Below are 14991 nucleotides of genomic sequence, written 5' to 3' on the forward strand. Positions count from 1 at the left end.
GAGAAAATGGTTCTAATTTAATATGCAGGTTTATTCAAATTAATTTTAAATTAATTTGAATTAAAATTAAATTAATTTGTAGTTTGATTCAGGTCTTGACATGGCCAGGTCTGGTTTTAGTCATTCTTATTTCCATTTTTTAAAATATGAGTTATAACCAGTGTCCCCCTTAATGGGCTAATCATCTTAATTCTTCACAGCTTGGTTTTTGTTTCAGAACAGTAGATGTCTGCCTTGAACCATCCTGAGACTTGGGCGTTGGTGACAGGTGTGGGTTTTATTTTGTCAAGATTTATTTTGCGAGACTATTTTTAGGATGCTACAAGTTTTGGGCCTCTCCATCTACCCTATAATTGTGGTTATGGTGGTTTCCTGTGTCTTAGTTCAATTTTGCAACAGTCTCCAGAAGAGACCCTTGGACAGCACTTTACCCTTTTGTCTAGAACTGATCAAATTAGAGCTCAGAACCAGAATGGGAACAAGGGCAAAGGGAAGAAACATACATACAATTGGGACCATTAAAGAGTTAATTGTGTTATCTCACCCTTTATCAAAGTTTTTCTGGTCTCCCTTATTTACGGAGCCCCTAATGCAAACATTGGATGTCACTGGTGAATTAAAAGGTGGTAAATTTAGAATGTGTAGGAGTAGGTGACACTGCCTGTCAGCCATGTGTGGGGGTGTGAAATACATCCTCACTAGCCCTGGTTCTCCTGCAGATTTAGGACAACTGTGTATCTCTCTTTCCCATCATGCTCACATTTTGCCCAGGGGCAGTTGTTCTTTCACTTACCAAATAAAAGTTCATTTCCTGGATTGTAAATCAAATAAACCCACTGGCATCAACTACAGTAAGTTTTGAAACATTCTGAAATCTTTTGAAAACATTCTCAGAGGTCCAAATTCATTTCCATTCTAAATAACCATAGGCATTTTAAGTTCTCCCCCACTGTTACTATCAACCTGTTTTTCCCCTCATTGGCATCTATAAAGAGAACAACACTATGTTAAAATTCCTTCTTGACAGTGCAGCAAACCATCAGTGCAGGATTTTTTGAAATATATCCCACTTCACACATTTGTCAGTCTCGGTCCCCTGCCAGCTCCAGATCTAGTCCATAAGTTGGAACAGCTCATGACTGTGTGCCAATTACTTACGGTTGCATATATCTGTACCTACAGAAGGGATGAGTGAAACCCTTAACCAGTGTAAGGGTCCTTGAGGTTATTAAGGAGTCTAATTTTTTCTAGGACTGTATAAAAGCAGGAAGAATTTGAGAAGCATAATCAAATTTGGGGCTGGTTTTCCTTGGCAGAGTTTTTCTAACTCTGGACAGCTGACTTGACACGGGTGTTTCTTGTGGCAGATCTGGTGTTGGCGCTCCAGTGATTGGTGAGATTGATGGCGAGTATCGACATGACAGTCGACGAAATACCTTGGAGTGGTGCCTGCCAGTGATTGATGCCAAAAATAAGAGTGGCAGCCTTGAGTTCAGCATTGCTGGGCAGCCCAATGACTTCTTCCCTGTTCAAGTCTCCTTCATCTCCAAAAAAAATTACTGTAACATACAGGTATTCCCTTTTAATAGAAATCTTACACGGGGAAGGTGGTAGAACAGATGTTTAATAGGCAATATGACTTCATAGAGCAGAAAATCAGAAAAAATGATGTCCTCCATGGATTCCATTGCTGTCTCATTGTATTGCGTGCATGCTCAGTTGCTTCAGTCATGTTCGACTCTTTGCAGCCCTTTGGACTATAGCCCACCAGGCTCTTCTGTCCATGGGATTCTCCAGGCAAGAATACTGGCGTGGGTCGCTGTGCCCTCCACGGGATCTTCGTGACCCAGGGATCAAACCCTAGTCTCCTGCATTACAGGCAGATTCTTTAATGCTGAGCCACAGTCTTGGTCAGATTCTTCACCTGCTTTATTTCAGTTTTTTTCTCTACATCAGATAAAGAAATTGAATGTGATTATATATAAAAGTGTTATGGGTTGTGCAGGAGTCATATCTCTTAGTTGCCTGTGTGTTCAATAATCTCATGTATCTTAGAATCATTTACCAAAGCATTTAGCACATGACTTAGTAATCCCTTTTGTAGTATTGTCACTTGATTTGAACCCAAAGACTGCTTCCCATCATTAATATGGATCATTATAAGCCATTTCTGCTGTAAACTTTGTCCTTTAGGTAGACAAAACAGTGGAAATTTGTGAACTGTTCCTTATTTATTTGTTTAGGCTGCACCACATGGCTTGCAGGATCTTAGTTTCTCAACCAGGACTGAACCCAGGCCCATGGCAGTGAAAGTGCCAAATCCTAACCACAGGACTGCCAGGAAATTCCCTGTAAACTGTTTAGGTCATTATTTTTAACTCCTTGTTTTTCTAGTTTTTGAAATTGCATTACAAGCACCGAGTTTATATTGTCATCTTCCCCTCTGACTTGTTGATTTGCACTCTTACCTTTCCAGATGGTTTCTGTCTCTCCTCTTAAGTGCTTGGAAAGTTATAATTTCCTCTGTCAGTTTTCTCTCTCCCCTGCCCCCACTCAGTTATTGGCTCAGCCCCATCAGTATTGGAGCATATTGTTGAACCCGAGACGTTTTCCTGTTAGGGACCATTTGAAGAACAGGAGAGTATAAATTGCTCTATCAGAATTTCATTAGAAAATGTGAGTCAGTGGTTCAGGTTTTATGTTGGTGCCATTACAGGCACCATTGTTACAGGTAATTCATTAAACTGGATGTTTATTATTATTAATAAAAAGAAATCTCATTAGAACAACCCAGCCATATCTGGAAAATAAGTATGATAGAGTAGCTTAGAGGGACTTTGAGAGAACTTTTAACAAGTAATGTCAAGTTGTTAGAATACTGCCTTTTGGGTCAGAATGTTAATTGGTCATCCTTATAGAATGTCTGTGACCTAATGGGTTTTATAGGGCAGGGCCTGGGCAGTGGCCGCTTACTCTGGACCTTTTACTTAATACCATTCTACGTGTCATCCCAGGAGTTGTCTTTTCTGTCACAGAACAGATTAATCATGTTGATGGGGAAGAGTGATGCTGTGAGCTACAGTTGTGAATTGAACTTTTTTAGTATTTCTGAGTTAAACTTTTAATACTGCTTTGGTGAATTTGGTCTGTTCTGTACTGAGAATTTATACAGCACCTTGAAGACCCGCTGTTCTGCTTTACCTTACTCCTTGTTTGTTTTCCTAGGTTACCAAAGTGACCCAGGTAGATGGAAACAGCCCTGTAAGGTTTTCCACAGAGACCACTTTCCTAGTGGATAAGTATGAAATTCTGTAGTACCAAGAAGAAGGAACCGAAAAGGAAAATTTTCAAATAAAGAAGAAGCCAACAGTGGCTGAAGAGTTTTTTCCAAACCCACAAGCCATTGGAGACCCTTTTTTTTCAAACACAGTGCACGATTCTCTGAGCGCAAGGACCCTCAACTCACCCTCAGTGTTTCAGTGTCACAGAGACGTTCTTTGGCAAACCAATGACACACCATAAAGGGAAAGGCTGCTGATTTCTTTGGCAGATTTACTGGCCAGCAGGAAAGCAAGCTCTCCAGAGAATGCCCCCAGTTAAACATTCTCTCCCTTTGCCTAAGTTGTTCTTTTATTTGAATCCTTAAATATATTATATTTCATACTTTGTTTTTAAAAAGTATTCTCTGTGGAAGATTTTAATCTTTCACACTTCTTTACCTTCAGTTTTTTTCTTTTGTATATCCAATCAAGCCCTGGGATCATCTGCAAATAGGCATTGTATTTGGCACTCCCGTAACAGGTTGATCTAATCCAGCCTTGATTTGTGGACTATGCAAGTAAACTGCTTGAGAAGTATGAGGTCTACACATTAAAAGATAAGGTTGTCTTATGTCGTTTTCCTATATCTATTCATCCCTCCATTCCTTTGCCAAGCTGTTTTCCTTTCAGGCTTGTCGCTCTGCTTTAGAACACTACTGTGAATCCTATTGTGTAAAGACAGCTGAGAAGCAGCTTTCAGATGGCATAGCCCCCCCAGCTTCAAGGTGTCCGGGAGGAGAAGGGTCATGTCCAGTTAGGGATTTCATACCCGCAGGTAATCATGTTTGCTGCTGGTGCCACCCAGACTTCCATTCTCCACATTTTGGGTACTTCAGCTAATACATGATAGCTCATGGTCTTTGTAATCCATTCACATTCCTGAGATTGACCACCTCCCTCTTCCTGAATGTTCTCTAAATGTCATCAGTTTTTTCCTTTCCATCTGAAATAAGGTTATGATTTTGGAGGCTGAACCCTCAGAGAGTCTTTGTGCCAATCCCATGGGCCCTAAACTGTCAAGGAGACTCCAGTCTCACCACCAGGTCTTTAGCCTCTCAAGATGCAGCTGATTATATTGCTATATAGGAATTGCTGATAATACTCCTTTCTAGCCGCCTCAACATTTTTTTCAGCAGCCTATCCTTCCCATCTCTGAAACCCTTCCTCTTTCTCCCCTACGTCTTTTCTGTTGAGTGTCATCGTGTAGTGGTTGTTTCTCAGCGCCCCCCTCATCCATTATTTCTTCAGTGGAGAAGACTGCATCAGCCAGCCTAGCGTTGGCTTTTAATTTGCACTGGGGATTGGTAGAGTTGTTGCCAGGCTGCAGCCACAGGCGGAGGAATAGACAGATGACAGGAGACGACCTCCTGCACTTTCAGCTGGTTGGAGAGTACCACTCCCACTCTGAACAACATTTGGCCTTCCCTGCAAAGAGTGTCCTGTACTTCAAGCAAAGCAGTCACACACAAATGGCCATGGATGGAATTGTTTGCCAAAGAAATTTCTGGCCTTTCCCTTCCCCTTAATCGCATCAGGGAAGAATCCTTATCTCTAGCTTGGTTTCCACATAAGGTTTTTTGAGGAAGGGGACTGGGACAAGAAATCTGTCATGTAGTTATGTAGACAAGGAATCTTATTAATTCAGTTTTGTTGGAGAGTTGCTTGTCCATATGATTTTTTAAAAGTGAGATTTAGTTTCACAAAAACTTTTTTTTCTGAAATTACTTTTGGGGTAATATTTAAAATGAGAGACATTTTGTAACCCTGTAAAATACATAGGGAATATAACATTCCAGTGTACACAAAGAAGACAGATTCTTTAATCAAATAAAGTATTATAAAATGAATGTTTTTTAGACTGTTGACCCTCTCATACTTTGGTGTCTTCTTGCTGATTCAGAATGATGTAATGGGATCTAAGATTAAAAATTAATGATATGTTTCTTTTAAGAGGAAATACTAAGAGTATTCATTACCTTTTCTCCCTATAACAAGTATTGTACCTCCTTGTGTATTTTTCTACATTTGAGACACACACACATGTACTCCTGACAGTAGCTTTTGAATTTGATGACACTGTGGGCTTTTGATCCTCATTTTGTCAGGGGCAGTTGTAGAATCAGAAAAATGAAGCTTCGTCTTGAAGGAGTAACATAGGTGGTGATATTTTGGTGCATTCTCTTCCCCATTAGACAAACAGTGGTAAGTAAGTGATGCAGGCATGAGTGATGAATGCCTTGGGAAATGCCTCAGAACAGGCTGCTTCCTTACTCTCTATTTCAATTTAAAAACTATAGAATGTCACCAAATTGGAAGGCAAATCTCTGATGAATAATAAGTTTCTGGAATGAATAAGTTTTTATCTTAATGGTGAGAGGGAAGATTTTGAATTTTTTTTCCTTAAGAGAACTAGCAAGTATCTTGTCTAATGTTGCTAAAGTGTAGCTTGGCTCCCTGAGGCTGTAACGTTAATCCAGTGAAATGAAGCACACCAAACCCACACCACACCCTCTGGCAGCTGATACCTCCATGGTGTCGAGTGGACTTTTTGTTGGCTGCTTGTGAGGGAGACTAACAAAATAATTAGATCTGACTGAGCATTCTGTTTGATGTAGGTAGGAGGTTTGTGGTTCCTGCTCTGGGTTAATTAATTCCACATAGAGGAGGTAGGGAGGGAATTGAGTTCCTTTTAAGAAAAGGTCTGTCATTGGTCTACTCAGTATCAAACCCCAAATCAGTCAGCCCATGCATCGCTGCAGGAAACATTGCCCTCAGTTAACATCATACACACTAGGTAGCCTCTCAGAGATTTCCAGAGTCTATACAGAATAGCTTTTTAAAAAGTTACATGGGACTTTTTTGGCAGTCCAGTGGTTAAGACTCTGCCCTTCCACTGCAGGGGCTGCAGGTTCGAGCCCTGGTTGGTGAGCTAAGATCCAAAAAAAAAAGTTTATATCTGCAGGGCTCATTGGAGGAAGAGGAAAATAGAAAGTCCCCATCCTCAAGAAGATTGAAATTGAACTGGAAGCAACAGCTGTACCTCCTTAAAAGTGTAGCTTTCTTGCTAAAGCAGACACACATCAACTGCCACCCGGGATACTCAGTGCAGGTCTCTAAGGGTGAGGGCTTTAGTCTGGTAGGTTTTAAAGGAATTAAGGAAGCAAAAATGCAGAATTGACTCCCCTGTGTTATGCACAACTCTCATTGCAACCATCCTTTCTTGCCATTCCCTCTTTTTGCCCCCTTTGGTAAATACACCTGCAGCTGTAGAGCTGCTCTGAAACTCCTAGAAGATCCACAAGTAGGTTGGCTGCTGTGTACTGCTCCTAACCCAAGAGCAGACATCTCTACAAGAGTCAGTTTCACCTCTCACCCTAGGGAGTTAGTGATTGATGAGGAGACAAGTCTTTAGGAAGTTTACTTTTCCAAACTGAGCTGTTGTCCCCTCTAAACACAAGAGGTCAAGCAACCAGGCAGTTTAAAAGCTTAGGCCACTCCCCTATCCCCTACCTGCACAGGCCAGAAAGTTTTTTGCCTTGCTGTTCATAGGGCAGGGGTTATGGGAACTTCCATAGGTGTAATTCTGTGATCAGGTTGATGTGCTGTTTGGGAAAGAAGTGTTACAAATTCAAAGCCCTGAGAGAAATGGAAATAGGTCTTGTTTCCCACTTTTTGCCGGAATGAATCCTTGTTCGTTTCTGCTCATAGGAAGGTTCAGAGCCACGGAAGGTAGACAAGTCCAGTCTTCCATCCTACACAAAATTTCCACTCAGCTTGGAAGTATCTTAGCTGTGAATAGAAGTGTAGATTGCATAATTTCAAAAACAGGCTGAGAAGAGAGTTTCTGCTCTTTTCAGCTACTGAAGGTTTGAAATTTCTCCCCAGGTTGGATGCAGTGAGGAGTTAGTTACTTGGCATCATTGGTGCCACCACACCTACACTAATGATGCCTGAGTTCAGGATCCAAAGACGCCAGAAGGGATAGCTTCCTGGGGTAGGGTGTGTATCTACAGAGATTGCTTGCTGTAATGAGCAATAATCACCTCTTTCTGAGGCTGGAGGGAGTACAATTTGAGAGGAGGGACAGCTGGGAAATGTGCTGTGGCTAGGACAGGGTGGGTGTGGAAATCCACTCCTGGCATTCATAACCAAGTGCAGAGGGCCTTCAAAAATCCACTCTTCCTTCCACACCCAGCCTTTGCCCTCTCCCCCTGCTTCCACCTCGGAAAGTCTGAAGCATGCTTGGAAAGCTGTTTTCTGCTTTCTTCTCTCTTCCTCCCCCTTTCTGAGCTTCCAGCTGCTCGACCTCTTGCGTAACTGTGTGAGAGCACTGAGTCTTTTTGATGGGCTCCAGATGTGGAGCGGGGTGGGGGTGGAGGGTGGTGATGGTAGGTCTGAAGTCCCCTGAGTGCTCTAACTGTGGGAACACAGGGCCCCGACACAGCGGGAGCAAGGACACAGTGCACAGAGCCTTTGTCATGGGCTCAGCGGACTGCTGGGCTGGGAGGACAGCAGTTGGGTGATATTTCAACCCCCTGCTTTAGCATCTGTGACAGGCTTGATTATTCCCCAAAATTCCTCCTGACCAAGACAGTAAGGAAGAGTTGGATTTGTGAAGCACAGTTAAGTGAAGTCTGTGAGGCACCCCAATCTGAGCCTCTTCCCTCAAATGCTGGGTCTTGGCACATAAGATACAAGTTTGGGGTTTGTTTCCTTTTCTTTTTATTTAACAGAATAGCCTGAAAATTACTGTTGTGATCTGCTTCATGAAAGGTGTTCAAAGTTAAAATACTTTTATGATCCTCAAACGATATGAAGAAAGAATAAGAGGCTTCTACTCTCAGCACTGCTCCCCCACCCCCAGACAGATCCTGGGGCTTCCTGATACCATGGCACATGCTGAAGCCTGATATTTTGACCTCTGTTAGCTACAGCAGGTAGCTGCAAAGAGCCATCCACCCCCTCCTGCTTCTAGTCCCGTTGGTTCCAGCCTCCAGCTGGGTGTGGGGAGGGTCCCCCTGCTAGTGCTGGCCCTGTCAATGAGTGACCAAAGGTTCCTGCAGTTCAGCCTCCTGCTGTTCCTGGGTTAAACAGGGAGGGTGCACAGTAAAAGCACTGAATCAGAACAAGATTTGTCCACCCAAAGAGGACAAATTATTTTCTGCTGTCCCCTGCTCACTGGAATGTCACAGCCTTGGGGGCTTTCTGCTTCCTATCCTTAAGGGAGGAACAGTCTCAGGGATCCCTCCATTGCAGGTTTCAAAGGTCCAGTCTGGCTGAGTTCAGATCCCTAGGTCCTCCCCCATCAGTCTCCTGGGGCAAGAGCTGGCTTTACAAGGTAAGGATCGGCTGTCAGCTTGGATTTCGGTTGGTGGTTGAAAAGGAGAATGACTTTCTCCCAGGCTCAGTTTCCAGGCTTCTCTAAGGTTTTCAGGTCCTCCCCACCCACTTCTTCCTTATTAAACCCTTACTCCTACAGAGACCCAAACTGCTACAGGATGCTGTGCTCAACCAGTTTGAGCACCAGTTTGCCTCCCAACTGTAATCCCGCGCGTTGTGGTGGGGGTGGAGTGACACGGGGGCAAGGTGATAATTCCATTCGGTTTTTCTATGCTTTACAGTTGGCGTGGCATTTTACCATGCCTTTTTTATATGTATCTTTAGAAATATCTGTGACGCCCTATCTGGACGGTTATTAACCCCATTTACAGCTCGTCCTGGCGGAGGGGCTTGGAGTAGGATGAGGAGAAGGGGCGACAGAGGGCAGACAGACCTGGATACCTTCAGCAGATATTCCGAGATGTTAAGAACATGTTGTACGGCTGCGACCATGAAGTTCACTGGGAGCTGATGGAGGATTCAGGCATCTAAAGTGAAAAAAAAGAGTAGGGGGCGGACTAGAGAGAAACGGGAAAACACCCTCAGAAGAGCCTTAAGGCCTAGGGGTGGAGGGTGGTCCAGGAGAGTCCGAAAGAGAGGGCGAGTGGGGCCAGGGGTGCGCACTTGGTGGTGGTGGTGGAGAGCCCAGCTGCAGAGATGAACAAAGCGCGCGCTGTGCAGGCGTGGGGGGAGGTGCTGCTATGGGAAAGGCTGGGTGGGGGGACCTTGGGCTCCAGTCCCACAAGGGCGTCTCCTCTGGCTGGCCAGAGGACAGGACGGGGGACGGGGGCGGGGACTAGCGGGGGGAGGGGGTGGGTAGGAAGGCGGGACCCACTTGCTCTCCTCCTACTCAGCGGGCTTCCAGGGAAAAGCAAGAGTGTCCTTCGGAGCCTGGGGCCGCGGTTGCCGAGCTGGGCAAAAGACCCGGTGTGCCCCTCTCCCCTCGAGGTGAGGGCGCTCCCTCCCGCTACGCCTGCGGGTCCCGCTCGCTGCGCGGCTGGGACGGGATAAGAGGAAGTCCCGGGGACCTGGCGAGAGCCCTCAGACCAGCTCTGGGCTGGAAGATCCCGGAAGAACCCGGTCGGGGAAGAGGGGCGCCGCAGGTGAGTGTGTAGGGACACCCGGGGCTTTGTGCTGAGCGGGCTCCGCTGCTCTCCCGGGAGCGGCTTGCTCCTGCCCTCCCGAGCCGCTGCCGGCGCCGCCGCCAGAGGGGGCCCTTGCGCTCTGCCCCGCCACCGCCGCCCGCCGCCCCGGGGGGAACGCGGATCCTTGTCCCAGGACTTTCTTGCGTGCGACTGGGCGACACTCGTGGGGTCTTGTACGCCTGCTCCCCACACCTCCCTTCTCCCGCCGACAGAAGGACTGAGAGCCCTGCGCCAGGACAGCGGGGTACCCTGGGGGCATCTCAGCTCCCTTCCCGGGCTGGGCCGCCTTGATGGGACAGGAAAGGGATGCGGAGTCGGGCTTGGAGGCAGTGCTGTCCTGAAGGAACCACTGGGTGTGTTCAGGGGATGGGTGGCACATCTGGGGCCTCTTGGGCCCTGCCAGGGCCCCGCGTCTTTAGCGGTCCAGGAGGCTGGAGGGGGGACCGTGGGAGCCGTGAGTCTCCGGCCCTTGCCACGCCCGCATAGTCCAGATTCGAATCCCTTGCGGAGTTCCCCCGTACCGGGGCTGAGCCAGGTCATCCGGGCTCCTCGGGGAAGGGGAAGCGCGCGGGCGGGGGCGGTGGGGGACTGGGAGGGGCCGCGGGGTTGCCGAGGCTTCCACGGACGCTTCCGCCGAGGCGCGCGCTAGCGGAGGCTGGGCGGGGAGATGCAGCGGCCCGGCGGGGGACCCAGGGCGCCGGGGCGGAGCTGCATTCTGGGTCCGTTAGCTCAGCCGTCCGGGAGGCTCCGGGGACTGACTCATCGGGCCGGTTACACACAAACACAACCTCCCCCACCACGTCAGGCAACCCACGCGCAGACACACTCGGCGCCCCACCCGGCATCACCCACGCACCCTTCCCACCGCGCACTCCACGCAGACACGCCCGTCTCTCCGCCGTGACACGTGTGGGGTCCAACACACACCTAGACCTCTACCCACTCCGCACGCACGCCAAGCACCCGCCGCTCTCGCAGGAAGCCCACATCCACATCTGCGGCCCCCGGGCACACGCAGCCCGGGATTCACACACCCACCTGCCGCTCACGCCCATCACACACAGTCCGCACACACGAATGCTACGCGCGCGGCCCCCTCCCGCAGCCGCCCGCGGGGAGCCGGCGGTGTCTGGGGGCCGCGCCTTTCCCGGACCGCGCAAACAAGCGGCCCCTTCTCCCGGCACGGCCAAAGAAAGGCCGCTTGTCCGGCGTCAGCGGCGGGCGGGGCGGCCCAACACTGCTGCCTTGTCCCACCTGGCGGAGGGCGGCGAGGGGCAGCAGGGAGCCCTCCGTGCGGAGGCACCCCACCTCCACTCCGCACACAAATAAAATCACAGCCCCAAACTACACTCGCGCCTCGTTCCACCGCTTGCTCCAGCCCCGGCTGCCCGCCTACAGTCTATGTCCACAGCTGGGTCCCCAGGCCAGCCCTCTGGACCCCTCTTTCACTCCAGAGCCTCACCTCCCGTCCCCACGCCGGTCTCCTCCTCCAAAGCCCTGGGTACCTTCGACTGCTCCCCCGGACCGTCACCCCCTTACCTTGAGCACTCGTCTGTCCCCAGTCTCCCCCATCTCCCTCGTCCCCCCAGTCGTTCTCCTTCTCGGTCCCTGTCTCTCCTCTCCCCCTCCGCCTCCCCTGCGTCCCCTGGACTCCATCCTGTTTCCCACCTTCTTCCCCTCCTCCCCATCCTCTGCCCTAAGTCTTCTCTCCGCAACCCTCCTTTTCCCTCACTCTTCAGTCTCCCTCTTTTATTTTTCTCTCCAAACCCTTAATCTTCCCTCCCGTCCCACCCCTCCGCAGACCCTCGGTTTTCCATCTCCTAAAGTTCTCTGAGGGCTTCCCAGGTGGCGCTAGTGGTAAAGAACCTGCCTGCCAGTGCAAGAGATGTAAGAGACGTGGGTTCGATCCCGGGTCGGGAAGATCTCCTGGAGGAAGAAATGGAAACCCACTCCAGTATTCTTGCCTGAAAAGTCCTGTAGACAGAGGAGCCTGACGGGCTACAGTCCATGGGATCGCAGAATCGGACACGACTGAGCGACTAACAGTCAAGTTCTCTGCGTCCTTTCCCCTACGTCCTCCCCGGCCCCTGCCCGGCTCCGGCGCCTCGCCCGCTGGGCTCCCGGCCTCAGTTTCCTTCCCTTCCCGGCCCCTTCCTCTGCCAGCGACCCTTCCTCGAGGGCAGACGCGGGCCGAAAGGATCCCAACTCGGCCTCGCTCCTGGGCCGTGCGATGCCCGGGCCACAGGGGACCGCTCTCCTCCTGGGCCGGCCTCCGGCCTTTCTTCTGGGGCCTGATTTGGAGGCTGGACTTCCTCCAATCCCTGTTGGTTCTGGACCTTTACAGTCGCTCGCCAGGGCCTCCCGCGCCCCTCGTTAAGGGACCGACCGAGTCCCCCGAACTGGTGACTCTGGGAGCCCCACGCGGGCAGAGAGCTGGGGTCCAAGTAGGGCAGAGGATCCCCGGTGGCCTGGATGCCCGGGCGTTCGCGCTGGGCCGGGAGGCCGCAAGGCCCGGCGCGGGGTCACCTGCTGGAGCCCCGGCCTCGCCCACACGGGGCTCTCTAGACACCCAGGCCTCTGCCACCTTGCGCCCGAGGAGGCGCTTGGAGGTCTCAGCTCGCAGTGGGAGAACGCTATCGAGGGCCGGGGCTGACAGCGGCGCTTCCCCAGCCCCTCCTCCCAGAGAGCCAGACACCCACCGCAGGGGCCTTTTTTTGGCAGCAGGCGGGCGGGGTTTCCCAGGACTGCGGCGGAGGCGGGAGGGGTGAGTCGGGTGGGTATAATTACAGCCCAGGGCAGTGGGCAGCCGGGTGGGACGGAAGCAGGTCGGCCGCTGGGGCCGCTGCGGGGCGCCCCGGCGCAGCCCGCTTAGCTCTCCCCGCCGGGGGAGCGGCGGGAAGAGAGGGCGCCCCCCGGTGGCGGCTCTCCGGGCCGCTGTGCAGCCCCTGGGTCAGAGCACCGCCCGCGGGCTGGAATGCCTTGATCTGGTGTATCTCCACTCCACCTGGATTGAGTTTCGGACCTGGAGCCACAGCCTCGCGCCTCCCTGTCTCTACATCTTTTCTTATCTTCTCCGTCTCTCCCTACACCTCTCTCCTTATCTCTTCCTGTTCTTTCACCTCCTTATTCCCTTCTCTTCTCTCCTCCAATCACTCTTTTCCCCCATCAACCTCGTTCCTTTACAGGCTTTATCGCTACTTGAAATCCGTGGTGTAAATAAGTGAACACACTCACTGCTCCCTCACAGAGTGATGGCGACAAACTTGACAGATGAAGAAACTGAAGCCCAGAAAAGTGAAGTGACTTAAGTTCAGGAAGCTCATACTAGTAACTGGCATATTTACGGTGCTTGGCACTTCACAGAGTGGCATTTGGTATAATACCTGAATCTCTAGGGCTTTCCTTTTGGCTCAGCTGGTAAGAAATCCACATGCGATGCCAGGGACCTGGGTTCCATCCCTGGGTCGGGAAGATCCCCTGGAGAAGGAAATGGCAACCCACTCCAGTACTCTTGCTTGGAAGATCCTACGGACCGAGAAGCCTGGTAGGCTACAGTCTATGGGGTCGCAAAGAGTCGTGGGACACGACTGAGTGACTTCATTTCACTTCACTTCACCCACTCCAGTATTCTTGCCTGGAGAATTCCATGGACTGTATAGTCCATGGGGTTGCAAAGAGTCCAACAGGACTGAGCAGCTTTCACTTTCTGAATCTCTAAGACAATCATCTTAAACAACAACAACAACCAAACTAATAGTTTTATTGAGGTATGATGTTCATACCATAAATTCACTTAAGTATACATTCAATGATTTTTAGTGTATTTACAGATCTGGGCAAACCATCATCACAAATAAGTTTTAGAACATTTCTGTCATGCCCCCCAAATCTGCCCATTTATAGCTCATTAGATGGTCCCTCTGACAGGTCTAATTGGTTCACGCATTCCACACCTAGCCCCAGGCAAGCAGTAATCCAGACAATCTTCTTTTTAAATATAAATCATTATTCCACTTTTATAGAGAACGATTGACACTCAGAACAGTTAAATAACATGCCCAAGGTCTCTCAGCTAATAAATAAGAAAGTCAAGATTAGAATTTAAGGCTCTTGCATCCCAGTGTAAAGCTCTTTCTGTTACCCAGTGATGCCTTTCCTTCACCATTGTTCATTGTTTTTTCTTACCCCCTCTTTTGTATATGCTTATATCCCTAACCCACTCTCTTGCCTCTTCTCCCTCAGAAAGCTGAAGGACTTCCCTGAGTTGAAAGAAGCCGTGCAGCCATCTTTGTCCCTGGAAATTCTTTCCCTTGGCCAGATCTCCTGGGGAGGTGCCAGGCCGGCTTGAGCCTTGGTGTAGGTTAACGGCCTTTGCCTTCCCTCTTCCCAGGCAGACTTGGGGGTGGGTCTCAGGCCCTGTTCCAGCTTCTCTTCCTCCAGCTTGGGTGGAAATGGTGACGGAGACGATTCAGTCCAGGTCCGGAAGGGTGGAAGCTGGGAGGGTAAAATTAGTAACACTATTGCTAAGGCCTTTGGGCCCCACTGCCAGGGTCAGACACTCCTTGGAGTGCTGGCTCCTGCCCCCACTTCCTCTCCAAGTCTCTTAGAAGATGGCTGGAAGAGAAAGTGGAAGGGAACCCTGCCTTCCTGGGTCTCCCTCCCTCCCTTTGGTCACACTCTCGTCAGCTTCCCCAGTAACATTTCAGCAGTCAATAGGAAGTTTCTCACCTCAGCAAGCTGGCCAAGGGATGGGCATGTAGGCACATATTAGTACACAAAGCTCCTTCCTCACAGTTCTCAGGTACCAAAACTGTGAGCCACAGAGGGGAAGGCTCTGGAGCTCTGGAGTCTGTTTTACCTCTGGTTCTAAGGACCTCAGCTCCCTATGGTACCAAATCAGGTTGAGAACCCAAGAGTCCTATATTCTCAGTGTTAGTCACCACTGGGGTTTTTTATTTTTTATTTTTCCTGATTGTTTACGGGGGGTTAAGATGCTTTCTGGGGAGGAGAGGATTCAGGAATTGAGACAGAGATGGCAGGAATAGTGGCATTTCCCCCTCGTGTCTCCTTTAAGAAAACATCCTTCTGAGACCCCTGGGAAAAGAAAGGGGGAGAGGCTGTGGAAGGGAGCGCCCGCTCAGCCATGC

General features: G+C 49.8%; 2 protein-coding genes across 18 annotated transcripts in view; both read left to right on the plus strand.

Moving 5' to 3' along the window:
- Positions 1–3890, plus strand: part of ARCN1 (archain 1) — a 28577-nt gene extending 24687 nt beyond the window's left edge. The window contains exons 9-10 of the mRNA NM_001195013.1: positions 1368–1572; positions 3226–3890. Of these exons, the coding sequence (NP_001181942.1) occupies positions 1368–1572; positions 3226–3315 (295 nt within the window). The 3' untranslated portion in view covers positions 3316–3890. The remainder of the gene's footprint in view (positions 1–1367; positions 1573–3225) is intronic.
- Positions 3891–9551: 5661 nt separating this feature from the next.
- Positions 9552–14991, plus strand: part of PHLDB1 (pleckstrin homology like domain family B member 1) — a 48674-nt gene continuing 43234 nt past the window's right edge. For 15 of the 17 annotated variants that reach the window (XM_005215996.5, XM_010812483.4, XM_010812484.4 and 12 more), the window contains exons 1-2: positions 9552–9802; positions 14087–14200. The gene's annotated coding sequence lies outside the window, so the exon portion shown is untranslated. The remainder of the gene's footprint in view (positions 9803–14086; positions 14201–14991) is intronic. The other 2 variants (NM_001206042.2, XM_010812482.4) reach the window with 2 other exon arrangements.

The sequence above is a fragment of the Bos taurus genome, chromosome 15 (assembly GCF_002263795.3).
Source record: "Bos taurus isolate L1 Dominette 01449 registration number 42190680 breed Hereford chromosome 15, ARS-UCD2.0, whole genome shotgun sequence".
Taxonomy (NCBI): domain Eukaryota; kingdom Metazoa; phylum Chordata; class Mammalia; order Artiodactyla; family Bovidae; genus Bos; species Bos taurus.